The following is a 19,169-nucleotide window of genomic DNA, read 5'->3' as shown; positions in this document are numbered from 1 at the left end:
GTGACCACTGTGCTCAGTTAAGAGGGACAGTAGGTTTTGAGTAGTTGATGAGTGAAGGGTTGGGAGTGAAAGAGAAGGCACTTGAGGTAGAGGAGAAACATGAGCAGCAACATGGCCCTGGACTCCCAAAATGATGTGGGATATGCAGGGTGTTATAAGGAAGCAGCTCAAGATTGTTGGAATGTAAAGTGAAAGTTACATGTGAATGAGAAATGTACCTGGAGCAGGGCAGGAACAGTGTTCAGATCACCATGGACCTCTTATGCCTTGTTAATAATGACCTCGGCCTAGATCCTATCAGTGATGGAGAACCGTTGAAAGTAAAGGATGGACATGATCAGTTTTGCGTTTCACCTAGTTTATTCTGGCAAACCAATGTGGTTGGATTTGAGGTGAATAAAATCTATTAGGAGACTGTTTAGTCTTGAACTAGAACATTCGTAATGAGGTAGACAGAAATGGTCAGATTTGAGAAATATTTAGGTGAAATTGGCATGCCTGGATAATTGGTGGGATGTGAAGGATAAGGGTGAGGAGGAATCTGGAATCAGGAATGACTTCTGGATTTTTTTTGCTAGAATGATTGGGTCCTTGGGGGTACCATCAAGTGAGATAGAGAATACAAAAGAAGAAATAGATGTATTAGGAGACATAAGGACATATGTTTGGACGCGTCTAGTCCTGAGTTTGAAAAAAAATGGTGTTGTTTGTTGGAGATGATGTCTGAAAGATAGTGAAATATATAAGCCTGAATTTACATATCATCAGACTATGGATAGTAATTTAAACCAGGCCACCCAAAGTGTGGCCTGTGTACCAGCAAACTACCATCACCCAGAAACTCCTCAGAAATGCAAAGTCTCAGGCCAAACCTCCTACATCAAAATCTCTCCCTGAGGTTGGTCCTGGAAATCTATGTTTTAAAAAGCTCTGCAGGTAAACTGTGAGGTGGTAGAAACACTGGTTTAAACCATGTAAGTCGATGGGATCACCCAGAAGGAATGGAGAAAGAGAAGTTGGCCAAGCATGGGGAAATCCTGTTAGCCCCACTTTCAGTGAATAACCTGCTGACAACTTCTTACCTCCTCCTTGATTAGCACCGTAGCCTACCATCATTGTGCCTCTGCTGGACTTTTACAGCATTCTCTTTATATGTTTTCTATTTCCATAATAGTCTGATTTAACCTTTATTCTCATAACAGAGTAAAAAGCATACTCATGATCACATCTTTCCTTCGTTTTCAGACCTCTAGGGATCTTTCATCCACTTAAAATAAAACAGAATTCTATTTTCACCTGTATCTGCAAATTGGCTTATTGTAGTAGCCATCTTCCAAGACAGCCTCCAGTGATTCTGCTATTCAACCCTGATCACGTTGTATCGAGATTGTTCTGTGTGGCCAATAGAATGTGGCAGAAATGATGGCATGTCGCTTCCAAGGTTGTTAGACATGGTGTCTTTTCTCTTGATTTCTCTTAGATCATTCATTCTGTGGGAAGCAGGGTACCATGTCATAAGGGCACTCAAGCCCCCTGTGGAGTGGTCCATGTGGTGAAGACCAAAAGCTGTCTGAGTGAGCCATCCTGGAAATGAAGGTCTCAACTCCAGATGATGACAGCCCTGGCTGACAGCATGACTGTTAACCTCATGGAAGATGTGAGCAGGAATCACCCAGCTATGCCGCTGCTGATAGACCTATAGAAACCGTGGGAGATAAGAAATATCTATTGTTATGGGCTGCTAAATTTTGGGGTGATTTGTCACATAGCACTAGAATTCTAACATACTCATGATCTAGCCACTTGCAATCCTCCAGACTCATCTCCTAACACTTAGCCATTATTTCCTCCATTCCAGATCCTGCCCCTCTTGCTAATCCTTTCATGAGAAACAGGTTCCCATTTTAGGGATCATTCTCTTTGCAGAAATGTTCTTCCTTTAAATAATCATACCTGATTCATTTCTTTCTTCATTCAGATCTCTGCTCATATGTCAATTTCTCAGAGAGGTCTTTTTTAACCATTAAATTTAAAATAGTGCCTCTATTTCATCATTTTGCTTTATTTTTATTTCTAGCATGTAACATCCCTTGACATATTTCCCATGTATTATTTTTTCTGTTTGTTATCCATGTCTCCACAAGGCTGTGAGCTCTGTAAGGTCAGGGACCTCGTCTTATTCACTGCTGTATCTCAGAGACTAGAGCACTAACTAAAAACATAGTATATTGTCAAAAAATACCAGCGGAATTAATGAGAAAGGCCAATATACTAGGAAACCTCAGTATTTAGAAATGACGAAGTGAGAGATGCCTACAAAGGAAGCAAAGGAGGAATGGCTTGAGAGGGGAGTATAGGAAAAGGGGAAACAGCTCTGCCTGCTGAGTCAGGTCACCTATATTTCAGCTTTGAACAAATATTTATCTGATTGCTACTATGGTGAAGTTGCTATGCATCCTTCTTATGAATTTTCGAATGACAAATTTATTTAAATTTACACTTTGAAATACTTATAGGTTTACAGAAAATTGAAAAGAAATGTTCACTTTCTCTCTACCAATGTCACCATCTTGCATAAATGTGTATAATATCAACCCAGGAAACTGACACTGATACAATTCAGAGCCTGCTCCTATTTCTCCAGTTATATATGCACTCGTGTGTGTGTGTGTGTGTGTGTGTGTGTGTAGTTCTATGCAATTTTATTGCATGTGAAGCTTCTTCTAACTACCACCACGACGAAGATACAGAACTCGGCCATCACTGTGAGGCTTACTTGTTCTACCCTTCTGTAGCCACACCAACCTCCTCACACCCATCCCTAATCCATGGTGACCACTAAATTGTTCACCCTCTCTATAATTTTTTTAATTTTAAAAATATTAAATAAATGGATGATAGACTAGATAAACAAAATGTGGTACATATACACCATGGAATACTATGAAGCCATAAAAAAGAACATAAAAAAGCCTTAAAAAAGGATATCACGTCCTTTGCAGGGACATAGATGGAGCTGGAGGCCCTTATCCTTAGCAAACTAATGCAGAAACAGAAAACCAAATACTGTATATTTTCACTTATAAGTGGGAGCTAAATTATGAGAACACATGGATGCACAGAGGGAAACAACATGCACTGAGGCCTATTGGAGAATGGAGGGTTGGAAGAGAGAGCAGAACAGGAAAAATTACTCATGGATATTAGGCTTTATACCTGGGTGATGAAATAATGTGTACAACAAATCCCCCTCTACCTGTGTAACAAACCTGCACACACGTACTCCTGAACTCAAAATAAAAATTTTTAAAAAGAATATTATGTAAATGGAATCATACGTACATTTGTAATTGGCTTTTTTCCTTTAGCATAATTTCCTTGAGGTTCATACCAGTTGTTGTAGGTATCAATAACTTCACTCCTTTTTACGGCTGGGCAGTATTTTCATGGTATAAAAGTACCACAGTTTGTGTAACTATTCACTCATTATAGGAAATTTGGATAGTTTCCAGTTTGGGGCTAGTATGAATAACGCTGCTGTAAACACTTGTGGACACAAGTTTTCACTTCACTGGACGAACACCCAAAAGTGCAATTGCTAGGTTGCATGGTAAATCCATGTTTATTTTTAGGAAAACTGGCCAAATGGTTTTCCATAGCGGCTGTCCCATTTTACACTCCCACTCACAATGCACAATTGATCCAGCTTCTCCTATATCTGTGCAATAATTTAGTGTTACACTATGTTTTTTTTAATCATTATCATAGGTGTGTGGTGATTTCTCATTGTGGTTTTAATTTGCATTTCCCTAATGGATGATTACGGTGAATATCTTTTTGTGTGCTTGTAATCTACATATCCTCGTCAGTGAAATGTTTACACGTGTTTCGTGTTCATTTTCTAATTGAGTTGGTTGCCTTTTTAATCTTGAGTTTTGAGAGTTCTTTACATTTTTGAGGTACAAATCCCTTGTTGGGTATAGGGTTTTCAAACACTGTCTTCCAATTTGTAATTTGTCTTTCAATTCTCCCATCAGAGTTTCTCACAGAGCAAATATTTTTAATTTTAATGAGGTCAAATTTGTCCATTTTTACTGTTATGGATTGTGTTTTCACTGGCAAGTGTAAGAACTTTTCACTTAGTCCAAGGGCCTGGAGATTTTCTCTCGTATTTTTAAATTAAAGTTTCATAGTGTTACATGTTATATTTTAGTCTGTGATTCATTTGAGTTAATTTCTGTACTAGGTGTGAGGTGTTTGGGGTGCATAATGTGTGAGGCTTAAGATTCTTCCTCTTCTCCTCTTCCTTCTCCTCCTTCTCTTTCTCCTTCTCCTCTCAGTTTATGGATACCCATAGACAAAATGTCCATGCTTTCCAGCACCATTTGTTGAACAGACCATCCCTCTCCTATTGCATTGCTTTTGTCTCTTTTGTCAAAAATTAATCAGGCATATTTGTGTAGGTCTATATCTGAGTTTTCTATTCTGTTTCATTGATCTGTAGGTTTTCATAGCTTCTTTATGAGAATCTTATTCTCATAGAATTCTTAGTTCTATTCCTAGTTTGCTGAGAGTTTTTATCATTATTGGGTTTTGGATTTTATGAATCATATTTTCATCAATTGATATGATCATATGATTTTCTTCTTTAGCTTGTTAATATAATGGGTTATGTTGATTACTTTTTGAATATTTAATAAGCTTTGCAAGCTGGAATAAATCCCACTTGACCCTAGTGTATTGTTCTTTTTATACATTGCTGTATTTAATTTGATAATATTTTGTTAAGAATTTTTGCATCTAAATTTATGAGAGATACTGGTCTGTAATTTCCTTTTTAATTTTCTTTGTCTGGTTTTGGTGTCAGGATAAAATAGGCCTCATGAAATGAGTTGGGAAGTGTTTCCTCTTATCTGTTTTCTGGAAAAGAATATTGTGTTTTTAATTCATAAGTTTTTTTCCAAGATTAATGTTGTTCTGGAGAATCAAACGTAGGGTATTTAGGGAAAGAGGGGCCAGGCTTGTACCTTCCTTTTTCACGTTTAGTGTGTTCGCCTCTGGAGTCCACTATGCATTAGTCAGAGTGGAAAGTTCAGTCTAGGAGATTCCAAATGTGGAGGAAATGTGACTTTAATGTGTCTTCCCACTCACTGGTATTTTAAGAAGCACTAAAGAAAGATTAGAGATTAGCACTTGCGTAAGCAGCTAAAGGACAGCTAAATTTTTAATTACTTTCTAATTACTTAGTACCTGCACTCTACTTTCCAATATATAATTAATAATACTTTTCCATCTGTCAGAAGGGATCAAGAACCAAAAGTTATAGAGCTATGGAATACAGATTTAAGAAAATCATCTTATTATATTTAGTCATAAAATTTGCATACAGTAGAGCTTACTCCTTGTGATGGACATATGGGTTTTGACAAATGCATCCAGTTGTATGTCTACCACTATGATCAGGATTCCAAATAATTCCACTACCGCTCATAAAATTTCTCGAATTTTCTCTTTGGAGTCAACTTCTCCACTCGATCACAGTCCCTAGCAACCAGTGATCTATTCTCCAACCCTATAGTTTTGCCTTGCCAGAATGTCACAAATGAAGTCAAACAGTATACTGCCTTTTGACTGTGGATTTTTTCATTTAGCAAAATGTTTCTGTGATTTATTTATGTTATTGAATGTATCAATAGTGAGGTTCCCATTAGCTTTATTTCTTGTTTCTGTGAAAGCTTAGAGTGTTCAATACACCAAAGTTATTTTGGAGGAATTCCTTTGAGATTGGTCATTTTACTTATAGCCATATAGCCCGATTACCTGGTTGATAAGATGAGAGATAAACTGACCAGAAATCAGCCATTACTAGACTAGGCAATGAACTATGAAGGTATCTGGTAAAACTGCTCCATCCAACAGAGGCAATGTGTATTGACTGTTGCTTGCCCAGCCTACACCAATCCCCTGAGAGTCAGTAGGAGTCAGAGAAGTAGAGACAGGAAGAGCAGCCACTTCAAACAGGGAACAGTGGATGAATCCCTGATCCAAGATGATGACCAGACCCTTAGAACCTCATAGTGCCTTGAACAATGTTTCGTTCTCCACCAAGCCTTGCTGAAGGTGGTTGAGTTTCTTATCTTCCATTTTTCTTTTCAGATAGTCTAAAATTCATTCTTTTATCATTTATTTTTTGTTTCAAAAATTTTCCTTAGTCATCCTTTTAGAGTAGGACTTCTGATTATAGATTCTCTTAGTCTTCCTTTGTCTGAGGATGTCATTATTTCCCCTTATTCCGAAGAAGGATAAATTCACATGACATAGAAGTCAGGGTTGACAGTTCTTTTTCTCAGGACATGAAAAATGTGCCATATCCTTCTAGTCCCCCTGGTTTCTAATGGGAAATCTACTGTCAGTTGGGTTATTTTTCTTACAGATAAGGTGTTGCTTCTCTTTCACTGCTTTCTAATTTTTTTCTTTGTCTTTAGTTTTCTGAAGTTTAGCCATGGTGTATTTTGGTGTAGATTTCTTTGAGTTTATCCCACCTGGGTTTCCCACCTCCTTGCTGTTATACAATTATGTCCTGCACTACATTTGGAAAATTTTTAGCCATTATTTCTTCAAGTACTTTTTAAGCTTCACCTCTTTTCTCCTTTCCTTCTGAGATGCTGATGACATAAATATTAGGTCCTTTAGTCTCACAGATCTGTGAGGTTCTATTCATTTTTTTGTGGGAGGTGGGTTTATTTTCTGTCTTTTGTTCAGATTGGGTGATTTCTATTGTTCTTTCTTCAAGTTCACTGATTCTTTCTTCTTTATTCTCCATTCTGTTTTTGAGCCTATCCATTGAGTTTTTTATGTTGGTTATTCTATTTTTCAGTTCTAAAATCTTTATTTCATGCTTTTTTACATGCTGTGTTATTTCTGAATGGAGGTGAAATTTCCCACTTGGGCTTCTTTGATACTGCTCTGGTAGGGAGAAGAAGGTGGCCTCGTTATGACTGGTTGGAGGTGAAAGTCCAAGATCCCAATGTGGCTTTCTCTGATGCTACCCAGCTAGGGTGGGAGAAAGAAAGTCACCCCGTTGTAGCTGAATCAAGATGAAAGTCTTGGCTCTCCACTCAGCCTTTGCTGAGTCATGTCATGTTTTTTTTCCATGGTATTTGACTGGAGTAGGGTGGTTTTTGTTTAAATGTTTTCGTTCTTGCTAGTTTGCTACTCTCTTGGTCACTTGTCTACAGAAAACAGGCTTTTGGGGAGGTTTTTTGTTTTTTCACTCCTCTTGGTGTTTTTGGGTTACTGTCTTTTCCTGCATCAACATCAGGATATACAAAACAAAGAGAAAATTCAGGAAACTTACTGCCATATTGTTCCTTGCATCTAAAGCCTCTCTTTGGTTTTCCTCCTCTCAAATATTTTGAAATATTCCATGTTTCTGTCATATATAATATCCAGGGTTTTTAGCTGTACTTAGCAAGAGGCATGAGAGGAAATGTGTCTACTTTACTGGGTCCAAAACAAGAAAGAACATAGATTTTTAAGACCATAGAGTAATTTAAGAATTTTCTAATTCTAAACCCCTGAGAACCATATTAGGGTGGCTTTAGGAGAAATTTTTCAAACTATACACCTAGACTTTCTCCACACCCCTAACCTGTCACTCTTCTCTCTCCTGGATTTTCTTTGGAGGAAGAAGACGTATGGCACAACCATCCCCATATTCAACATTGAGAATCACAAGATTATCTTTCTCAAGTGTACTAGGATGAAAAAAAGTTGAGAACCCTGACATTCTAAATCATTCATTTTACATATGAGGAAACTGAGACTCAGAGAGGTGACAGTTTTTCCATATAGCAGATAAGTGGTAAACCCAAACCTGCATATGGGTCTAGAACAGTACTTTTCAAGCATTAATATGCAAACACATCACCTTGGACCTTGTTAAAATGCGGATTCTGATTCGGTAAGCATGGAGCAGGGCTGAAATGCTGCATTTTTAACAAGTGCACAGATGGTGGTGCTGCTGCTGCACTTTGAGTAACAACATTTTAGAACATTCACTCAGCTTTTGGCGCTTTCCACTGTCCTTAAAATTTGTATTCTTTCATCAAGAAAATGGAGAATATGTAAAAGTTTGACAGATAAGCATCTAAACATTCACGTGTCTGGTATGTAACAGTAAAGGAAGATGTGAATGGTAATGGAGATACAGAGGAGGGAGCAGAAAGACCCATGCAGAGACCACTTTCCTGGCTTTGCAAGGTATTTGTTGCTTTCATAACTCAGAGGAATTTTGGTAAAGACCAGGGGAGAGCGTATGAACGACTCTAGAGCTGTTTAGTTGCTCATGTAATCTGCTTAGGGCTGCAGGTTAAGAACCTCTCCCTGTCTAGAAAGGATAAATTGACCTTCTTTCTCTATAATGTTATGGAGTGTAATTCTCTAATAGGTAACAACTGGGGAAGGAACACTGAAATTCACTGGCAAGGCATGGAAGTGACCAGCAAACAGACATGTTGGTCCATGTCTGCTTTGATGTAGTATAGCACAAAGACAATTGAATATGCAAGGTACTTCCAGATTTGGGCCCAGTTCCTGGCTCCACTATTAATTTTATTTGCAGCCTTGAATAGGTCACTTAATCTTTCTATGATAAATTTATCAAAAGAGCTTACTGATAACTAGCATATGGGTTGAGATCGATTTAAAATAGAAAAAGTATTAATCTATTAATAATTAATACTAGTGGATCAATATAATAGGAAGACTGAGTCAAGGAGTCTCAGTAAATTGGATCGTACCCTAAACCCTACACCCTGAAACATTTAGGTACGGAAGATCCGGCAATCGATTCTCAAATAAGTGTCCTCAGTTAACAATTCCTAGCTGTCATTTGGGCCCTTTCTGTGTCAGATATCACTGAATTTGATATCAGTTTTGACTCTGAGATTCCATTTCTCTGAGGAAATACACACAATACCAGTTAGGGAGAGATACTGTGTGTTTCCCAATGTCACTGCCCGCATGTTCAATGTCCCTATATAGCAGGAGGCACTGTGGCTCCCTCTCTTCTCTCCAGTTATCTAGAGCCCCATAAGAATTATGTCACTGTGTATATGTGTGTGTGTGTGATTGTGAACATAGGTGTGTGTTTGTCAGGGAAAGGGAAGAAATGGGGGTAGCGAAAACTAAAGGTGAGAATAAAAAAAAGACAGAAGATATTGAATCACAAACTGAAATTTACCCTTGGATGTCAACACTTTTTGTGTTTTTGTGAATACAATACCTATTTTATTATTGACTGGAATGAACCCAAGTCAGTTTTGAAAGGGTCTCTATTATTGGAAAACTCCTAAGCCTGTCCCAGCCTCAACCCATGTTCTCCTAACTTCTTTGCACCTGGGTTGCTGTTCTGAGCTTATGACGGTGAGATTAAGCAGCATAAGGGTATTACAGGGAGATAAATCAGGATGCAAAGATCCTTTTGTCTTTTACAAAGAAGGCAGCTGGGCAGCTGATAGGAACAACATTCAGCTCCGTGAGTACTTCTGAACTTCTGGTGAATTTGAGCAGGATAATTGAAGGGCTTTGGGGGGTTGGTCAGGTTCTAAAAGAAAATTTGCAGAAGACAACAGCCTGGGCTGTGGCTGGAGATGAAAATGGGAAAGAATATGAAGGAGATACATGCAGACCTTCTTGTTATGCCATGGGACAAGCAAATAAGTGAAACTTGATTATTACAAGGTCACTGCAAAACTTGATTACTGAATTCATTTAGAAGGAGCCCAATAGTGACCTCCCTGTTTGCAGCTTCATAGTAAACAGTTTTCTGAAGAAGGAGGAATCTGTGGCACTAAATAACCACAGAGAAAACAGTTCTTTACTCCCAGGATGTGCTTGCAAACTTGGCCCAGGCACTGGTAGGCTGGTGTGAGTGTGAGGAAAAGGAGAAGGGGAGCTGAGAGTGAGCATGAGAATGACCGCAGGGCAGTGCAGGTGGCTGAGCCTTCTGCCTTTGAGGTCAAAGTGTTTGTTTGTTCCATTCTGAAGCAGGGTGCTGGCTGCATTTTTGGTAATTTTTTTTTATGGCTTTGGTTTGGGTCTTGCTTTGCTTTTCAAATTATTGATTTTCTCTGCCTCAGCAGGACCCTGGGTGATATTTATGGGCTCAACCCCAGCAGTACTTCCCTTCCCAGCTCCTTCCAGCCTCTTTCTTTGTCCACCAACAATGGACTGGTCTATCTGTCTACATCGTTGCTGAGAAAAAGAGAGCTGGAAGTGTAAGGTGATAACAGCAGCATCAGAGAGGCTGTCTCAGGAACCTCCTAAAACTGCTTTTCAGAGGATCATCCCCTGTCACTATATACAGCTGGGCTTTGCTGTATAAAACAACAGAAGATGATTTTTTGCTTTATACAAATCTTTAACTTTGTTAAATTGACCCTAGTCCCAGTCCCCTACAAAAGTATACCTTGAAATATTACTTTGTGGCATCCACTTATTTCTGCAGAAAAACAGTTTGTAATCTTCAAAAGGGGAAGGGCTAACATTGCTTTAAAAACAGGAAAATGTTCTGCCTCACAAAAGAATAAATTGCTTAATGCTTTTGGAGGAAAAAAATGTGAAACTTCTTTCAGCTAAAATCAAGTCTGATAATACATTTAGGGTTACTCAGCTCCAGATGCCCTTGGAATTTCTAGAGAAGTGTGGTCAGGATGAGGTTAGCCTTTGGTGATGTTTATGGGCAACAGGACTGGCTTCCAATGCAGGAAAAGGTCAGAGGTGTTCTACCCTTCCTAAAGGTTTTGCAGAGAGAATTAGAGGGTAAATCTATGACAGAAACTGCATAGGGATTAGTCGACTGTTCCGGTTACCTAGTGCAAATCCTGAGCACCATTAGGATCAAGGGATTAACCTGGCACCTGTTACGTAACTCTTTCTGAGGAGGCTTCTTTCATGTAATGCCTCAAACTCAGACATGAACACTTTCTAAGCCTAGAGGTGTAACTTCAAAATTATGTAAACATGCAGAAGAAACTTTCAAGAAAAAAGGGGATGTATCATTGGGGAATATGGATGTCACGTGTGATTTTGAAATTCTTCGGGGTTGCTGATAGGGTGTCAAAGGAATTCAAGGAAAGCTTCTTAAGACAGAATTTTAAGACCACAAATAAGTCAACAGCTGGGGTGTTTGAAGGAAGCAGAGGATTACCCAGCAAGGGCGGATGACAATTGCCCCTCTGGTGTATGGCAAGGGCTCTTCAGCAGTTGGCCCAGAGGAAGGAGGTGCAGAGTCCAGGTGAACAAGTGTCATAACCACAGATTTGTTTACATGGCTTTCTTTTCTCTCAGTAGGTCTAGCATATATTTGCTCTTTTTGAACACTTTGTACCACTCTACTTATATTGTCTTCCTAAAATTTCCCCATAACCCTAAAAGGAAGGCATTATTTGATTCATGTTATAGATGGAGTAAGACCCACAGAGGATTACAAAACTTATCCTAAGTCACGTAGCCAGTTCTGTGGAGTAGAAACATAAAACTATACCAATTTGATTCTAAAGAGTACTCTCTACCGTGTTACCATCAAAGGGCAATTTGACCCATGAGGGTCACTTTAGGCCCTTACATTATAGAACTCTGGATCCAACATAATTGGATCTTATTAGGGCTGCCAGATAAAAACGAAGGATGCCAGTTAAATTTGAATTCCAGAAAAAAAATGACTTTTTAAAGTATAAATATGTACCATGAAACAGCTGAGATATACTTTACTAAAAAAAAGTATTTGTTTGAAATTCAAATTGAACTGGGTGTCTTGTATTTTTTTTTTTTTCGCTTAATCTGGCATTTCTAACCCTAATAGATTCTTTAGATGAGAGAAAAGAAACTTTTTGATTTCTTCTACCTTGAAAATCCTGGGCAGTTCAAAAACCTTGATCTGAGAGCAATTCTCTAGCTGCCCTCTGTGACTCTGGCAGGGCTGGGATGTGTCAGTTACTGGTGGTCCACTCTGAGCACAGCGCAGATCTTGGCTGCTCACCAGCGATTTCCAGGGTCCAAACCACACTTGGGACAGGCACAAAGTTTGCCTGCCCACCAGGGGTAGAGAGGGCCCACAGAACAGGAACTGAATTTAGTGAGCAGAGGAACTGGCAGTGCATTTCCTAAAGCCTGAAAGCTAATGACTTCTCTGTGCTCTGATGGAGAAGTCAAAGGGTCAGGATCTCATGACCTAAGGTTTACGGTATTTGTTCAATTTCTTGTTTTTTTCTTTTTCTTTTTTTCTTTTCTTTTCTTTTCTTTTTTTTTTTTTTTGAGACGGGGTCTTGCCCTGTCACCCAGGCTAGAGTGCAGTGGCGCCATCTCGGCTCACTGCAAGCTCTGCCTCCCGGGTTCACACCATTCTCCTGCCTCAGCCTCCCAAGTAGCTGGGACTACAGGCGTCTGCCACCACGCCCGGCTAATTTTTTGTATTTTTAGTAGACACGGGGTTTCCACCGTCTTAGCCAGGATGGTCTTGATCTCCTGACCTCGTGATCCGCCAGCTTCAGCCTCTCAAAGTGCTGGGATTACAGGTTTGAGCCACTGCGCCCAGCCTGTTCAATTTCTAAATTAATTTATTAACTCATTTGACAAATACAATATATAGGGTGTAATTACCATACACCATGCACTGTTGTAGGTTCTGAGACTGGAAGGGCAGCCTCATGAAGCTAGTCCAGTAGGGGATAAAGGAAGAAATCACAGCATGAGCAGGTGGTCCAGGGTCCTGGCCAATCTCACCATCCCTGGTACTGGCAAGGATAATAATTTAGTAATAATCAGAATTTAAATCTTGGAGGCGAGGATAATAATTACAACCCAATTTTGAAAGAAATAAGAAAACAGTATGAACTGGAAGTTATAGAATATGAGGTTTGAGGGATATGCAGTGTAGCCAGTAAAGAGAGTCATTGTTAGCATGAGCCAAAGACTGTCAGGGAGGTTTGCAGTTAACAGTATTAGCATAGGCTGGTGTGATGGGTCATGCCTGTAAACCCAGCACTTTGGGAGGCTGAGGTGGAAGGATCACTTGAGCCCAGGAGTTTGAGGCTATAGTGAGCTATGGTTGCAATTGCACTACTGCACTACAGCCTGGCTGATGGAGCAAGAACTTGTCTCTCTTAAAAAAAAAAAAAAAAAGAATATTAGCATAAATCTGTAATGGGTGAAATAAGGAATCTTACGGAGACAAAGCCCCCACACACTAGATTTTACAGAAGAGATTGGCTCAGGGTAAGAGGCGAAAGCAATTTGGAGTTCTTTGGGGCTTTTCAGGATCTTCCTTCCAAGAGCAAGTTTTGTTAACTCTTATGAAAGAAAAGAAGAAAGAAGATAATGTCATCCACAATGACACATTCTTTACATTTATCTTTTTCAATAATTTTCTTTGATTTGTATTTGAAGAACGGCAATGTGCGTTTCTGTAGCCAAATTAAAGTCTGAGAACACCATATTGGATAGGTCCATGGTGTGGATAGAAGAAAGCATTGAAGATTAGTGAAAAATGGAGGCTGAAGAACCTTATGTCTTGATGTAGACTTGAAGCACAAACTTATTACTTAATTATCCTTCATTAACTTCTCTATGTGTGTGTGTATTAAGATGTGTTGAATATATTCATGGGTGTTGGTATTCCTGCTTCAGAGGTCCTCCTGTCCAGACAACTGTGTTGTCATCTCCCAAAACTAGAGAAAAGTTTCTGGTTCATGTGAGGATTAAACAAAATAATCCTATCTTAGACTATAAGGACTTGAAGGACTATAAAAAAACAGAGGCCATAAAAAATGCTCAATAAACATTTTGAGTCAGGTTATTTTACATCTGGATGGAAGAATATGTAAAGCTTAAAGAAATTGCAGATGCTATAAAAGACTATAGATATCACTGAGTCCATTTTCCTCTCTTTATAACTGATAGAACTGGTAGTCACAGAGAAGTACAGAATCATAATAAATTCACATAGAACACTTGTGGCGAATCTATTTTATTTATTTATTTTTAAATTTTAATTTGTTATACCTAATGTGAAGCTTTAATTTAATTTATTTATTTAAAAATTTTTTTCAGTGGCAGATCTATGAGAACAGCGTAGCTACCTAGATTTCTGAGTTTTAAAATCTATCAATTGTCCATTTACATAACTGATAGATTGTATAAGTAATACAGCAGAAGGTAAGTTAACATTCCATTACATTAAGTGCCTGCATTGATTTATACTCTGTTTTGTTAAAAATCTGTTTTAAAGATGATAACTTCTCCCCTTTTGTGTCAACACAAAATACTGAGCTTTCTTATTGAAGTACTACTTTTCTTCTCCAGCCTAAAATAAAGATCTAATAACCAATGGTCCCCATGACTTGAAAGATCTTCTTTTTTTAATCTTTCACTGTCTAAGGAGGCTGAAAGAGAAACATCAGCTGCCCGGGGGCGTTAAAATGAGTGACAATGCTACTCTGGCTGCTCCAGCTTCAAATCAGGGTCCTACCACCCCACGCAAAGGCCCTCCCAAGTTCAAGCAGAGGCAGACTCGCCAATTCAAGAGTAAACCTCCAAAGAAAGGTGTGAAAGGGTAAGACCAAAATGAAAAGAAAAACTTTCTATTACTTTCTTTTTCCCACATGACTGCTTTTGTTTTGGGAAATTAGTGCTCACAATATTAAACAGACTTACAAAAATTTCCACTCCATCCTCTCTTTTCCTCTGTAACTCCATCTTTGATGAATTATGTCTTTATCGCTGGAATTCTTTCCTTCTCAACTTCCAGGTCTGTGGCCGAATTTAACATGGCAAATGGAGGCTTTTTACAATAAACTTTGACTTTGCCTTGCAGGCTTTTGATGACCACTCCTCTTTATGACACAACCTCTACGTTAATCTGTAACACTGAACCACTGACCATTTCCAGAAAATACAGCTTATATTTATGTCTTCCAATTTTGTATCCTCAGTTCTTTATTTTCCTCTTCCTCTCCTTGGCAAAATCCTACTCATTTTTCAACCCACAGCTCACATGCTAATTTCTTTTTGAAGCTACCCCTGACTCTCTTTAACAAACTATCATTACTTTCATGTTTGCATTTTGTACATTCAGCTATCATAACTTACATTATCTTATCTTATATTTATTTATTTGTATCTATTCTCTGAGGCTAAGACCACTCAGAAAATTTGTCTGTTTTCTTCTTAACTCTCTGTGCTTAACAAAATGCCTGGTATATAATAGATGCTTAGTTAATGATTTTGAATAAATAAACAAATGGATGAATTCATCATTTTTAATGCGTTTTGTATTGCTTTCTCATTTCAATTTTTATTATAAAAAGTGAAACTTGACTAAGTTGTCCCACTGATAGTTCTTTCTGACTCTTAATTGTTTTAGGTTAAGTTCCTACAGGAGAGAAATATCTCTCCACTGGGATACACCAAAACCTGCCTGAGTGACATTTTCTTTGCTCCAGTTCAGTGCAAACAAAAGGAGTCTCTCAAATACAAACACTTAAACCTCTCCTTCTTTCCCCTTGAATCAAGAAACTCTGCATGTGAGTGACTCCAAAATTCTTTGGCTCTAATCTCAGCTAATTTCCCCTTTATTCTTTTCCATAGATTTGGAGATGACATTCCAGGAATGGAGGGGCTAGGAACAGGTAAGCCATCCACTGATTTAAGTGAGAACTTTGCACTTGGAGTTCTGCCTTTTTATATACTTCAGGCCTCAAGGGGCAGTTGAAAGTTATGAGAAATACCCAAGGCAGAAGATCTGTGAAGACATAGAAATGTGGGGATTTAATTTACCCTCCGAAATAAGTACATGTGTGCCCAGATACAAAAGCCCTAAAAGAAATCAGGGTAGGCCCAAAATTTCATAAACCTTGTTTTGTCAAACAACTTTTGAGGGCATACAGTGATAAATTACAGACTTTTATGGTAGAAAGAGTTTCATAATTCATCTCGCCAAACTTCATTTTTCAGGGGAGAAATCTGAGACATAGAGGAATTGGCAGTCTTTTGTCTGTACCAAGTGAACTATTGGAAATAAGGGTGAGGTCTGGAGATCTCTCCACTCTACCAGGCAAACCACCTCCTTACCAATTTCCTCTTTTTACACATCCTCTAGCACCCAGAGGAGGATCTTACATACTGAATGCCTGCAATATAATTTTAAAAATTGGCTACCAGATTTTTATGTATCATACAGTGAATGCAATCACTGCATTTTTTTAAATTAATAGACTTTATTTCTTAGAGGAGTTTAAGATTTACAGAAAAATCAGCAGAAAGTACAGAGTTCCTATATGTCCTCTCTACCACCTGTCTCCACTTTTACGGTTTCCTCTATTATTAACATCTTGTATTAGTGTGATTATATTTGATGAGCCAATATTGATGGAATATGCTAATTAAAATCCATAGCTTGTGTTAGAATTTTTATCCTTTGTGTTGTAAAATTCTAAGGGTTTTGATAAATACCGTGTACCCACCAATATAGTACATACTGTAGTACATATAGTTTTATACAGAATAGTTTCGCTGCCCTATGCTCCACCTGGTCATCCTTCTCTCTCTCTCTAAACCCCAGACATCCACTAATCTTCTTACTGTCTCTATAGTTTTGCGTTTTCCAGAATGTCATATAGTTAGAATCATACAGTATTTGGCTTTTCTGGACTAGCTTCTTTCATTTAACAATATTCATTTAAGGTTTCTCCATGTTTTTATGTGGCTTGATAGCTCATTTTTTAAAATCATGGAATAATACTCCATTGTAGGGATATACACAGTTTTTTATCCTATTGAAAGATACCTTGGTTTCTTCCAAGTTTTGCCAATAATGAATAAAATACCCCTAAATATTTATGTGCAGGCTTTTGTGTGGACATATTTTCAACTCATCCAACACACCTTTGACAAACAGTATCACTTGTAGTAATCAGTGTCCTTCCCAGGCAATCCTCAGTGTATCTTTCTGCAGGCAAATACCAATCCTGGGGTCTCGAATGAATTTTCCAGCCATGTTATAAAGCAAATTTGCTATTCTCTTAGATCAACTGCTTCCGTATTTTGGCAAGGTGCATACAAGACCAGCAAATTTGCTTTGGGATCTGGAAGATATGCTTGACTCTGACAGTGTATTTGGAATAATGTAGAGAGGTTTAGAGGGAGTGAAAGTCTAAGGTCGTTGACCTGGTTCTAGTCTCAGCTCTACAACTATGTGGTTTTTGCTAATTATTTCATCTTTCCGTGTGTCAGCAAGCTTCTTTGTAACTCAGGGATAATAATGTCTTATTGTCTAAAACAAGAAGCTGGACTAAAAGATGCCTTGTGATCATTTCTCAATATGTCATTGGATATAGGCAATTCAAAATGTAAAGGAATAGAAGAACAGTTAGAGAAGAAACCGATCTAGATTGGTAGGGAAGACTGTGGATACCTAGACGAGGGAGATTCAAAGTTCTCCTCTTTCTCATTTTAACCCTGGGCCTGGCTAGAATTCCACTTCTGCTTCCTCCTTAGTGGTTGTGGTTTGGGGAGACTCTGTATGATCAGTGGGCTGTACCCCACAGGGAACCCCCCAGTCAAAAGCTGTGGATCACCTCCGCAAAGAGGAAGCAGAATGAAACCAACAGAGATGCCTGGCGCAACAATTAAGCAATTGGTCTGATCCTTCCTGGGCCACAGGGCCACGCCAGGGAACTTCCCAGTCAGGGGACAATGAGCAGGAGAGAGGAGTGAAGTGTCTCTGCCTGGAGGGTGTCTTTCTGTGAAGAGGCTGTCTTTGGGGTGAGGTTGGCTTACATGCTCTTCTTCCATCTCTTGCAGATATCACAGTGATTTGTCCGTGGGAGGCATTCAGCCACCTGGAATTGCATGAGCTCGCTCAGTTTGGGATTATTTGAAGTGCCAGAGGTTCTGCCACTCTCAATGATATCTGCTGTAATTTTGGTTGCTTTTGCCCTGTTGATCTGCTGGAATCTTGAAATTCAGCTGATTGGAAGTGGTTTCTTTGACTTTCAAGGTCATTTCCTATCAGTTACTACTAAGAGTTCTCTTACTGTCAGAATCTCTCTTGCAGTACAGCTCAAAATAGTGGATGCATTTCAAACTTGACCACCTTTTCCTACCAGCTAGTTAGAAGTCATCAATATTTCTCTACGTTTTCTTTATGTGTAAGTCCTTTAAATCTATTTTTGCTAGGCATTCATTATGATTAATAGTAGACTTTTAAGACAACATTTATGTCACTCCCCACCTCCTCTTATTTAATAAAGGAGATATTTACCTTGAATGTTGGTGAAGTTATATTAAATGCTACATGGAAATATCTGATGCTGTGTTCTGACAACCAGTTAAACAAAGAAGGCACAGTCATACAGGAAATAAGTGCAGTGCTTACAAAACAGCATAGGATTAAGATTTGAATTCTGTACGTTTGTAAATTGTATACTTTCTGGGTCTAAATTTTATTGAACTAGGTTATTCCAGAAGTCTCATGCAGCTCTAAGTTGTATAGTTCTAAGTTGGTGAGGAACTGAGATTTAAACTCAGAATTCTGACAATGTGAGCCTTCTTTTTGGTACTCTGAGGAAGGTTTCCTTCCACAGCATCCCTTCATTGAAATTATTTTGTCCAAAGACTTAAAATGGGAGTCACAGGAGTTACATACATTGACTGCTTTGTGCACATCTGTAGTAAATCTAACCTTTAAATTGTCAATTGAAAAGATTTATATGCTATAAGGTTTAGACTCATATGCAAAGTATGGGCAGTTGACCCTCTAAATAAAATGATGGTTTGCCTCACCCCCGAAGTTGTGTCAATGTAATGTGCTCATACTTATCTTTTCCCAATACTTTCAAGGCAATAGTGCAACTCAAATGCTGCCTCTATGTGACATGGATGCTTTGGAACTAACAGTATGAATTTCTTCATTTCAGTTTTGAAATCTGTGGTAAAGGAATGGAGTAAATTAACCGAAGAGAGAGACAGGATGATAGAGAAGCAAGAGATTCAGGTTCTAATCCTGTCTCTACCAGTAAATTGCAATAAAATTTTGGGCAAAGATCTCACCCTTTGTACCTTCATGTTTTCCTGAATCAGACAATCTAAGGTTCATGGTAGTGATAAAT

General features: G+C 38.5%; 1 protein-coding gene across 1 annotated transcript in view; it reads left to right on the top strand.

Moving 5' to 3' along the window:
• PDE6H (phosphodiesterase 6H) overlaps positions 1 to 18,842 on the top strand; it is a 37,601-nt gene extending 18,759 nt beyond the window's left edge. The window contains exons 2-4 of the mRNA XM_055280566.2: positions 14,441 to 14,614; positions 15,649 to 15,689; positions 17,863 to 18,842. Of these exons, the coding sequence (XP_055136541.1) occupies positions 14,441 to 14,614; positions 15,649 to 15,689; positions 17,863 to 17,939 (292 nt within the window). The 3' untranslated portion in view covers positions 17,940 to 18,842. The remainder of the gene's footprint in view (positions 1 to 14,440; positions 14,615 to 15,648; positions 15,690 to 17,862) is intronic.
• The last annotated feature ends 327 nt before the right edge of the window (positions 18,843 to 19,169 follow it).

Source organism: Symphalangus syndactylus, chromosome 5 (genome assembly GCF_028878055.3).
Source record: "Symphalangus syndactylus isolate Jambi chromosome 5, NHGRI_mSymSyn1-v2.1_pri, whole genome shotgun sequence".
Classification (NCBI taxonomy): Eukaryota; Metazoa; Chordata; class Mammalia; order Primates; family Hylobatidae; genus Symphalangus; species Symphalangus syndactylus.
Note: the sequence above shows the minus strand (reverse complement) of the source record. Positions and strands in the feature narration are given on the sequence as shown.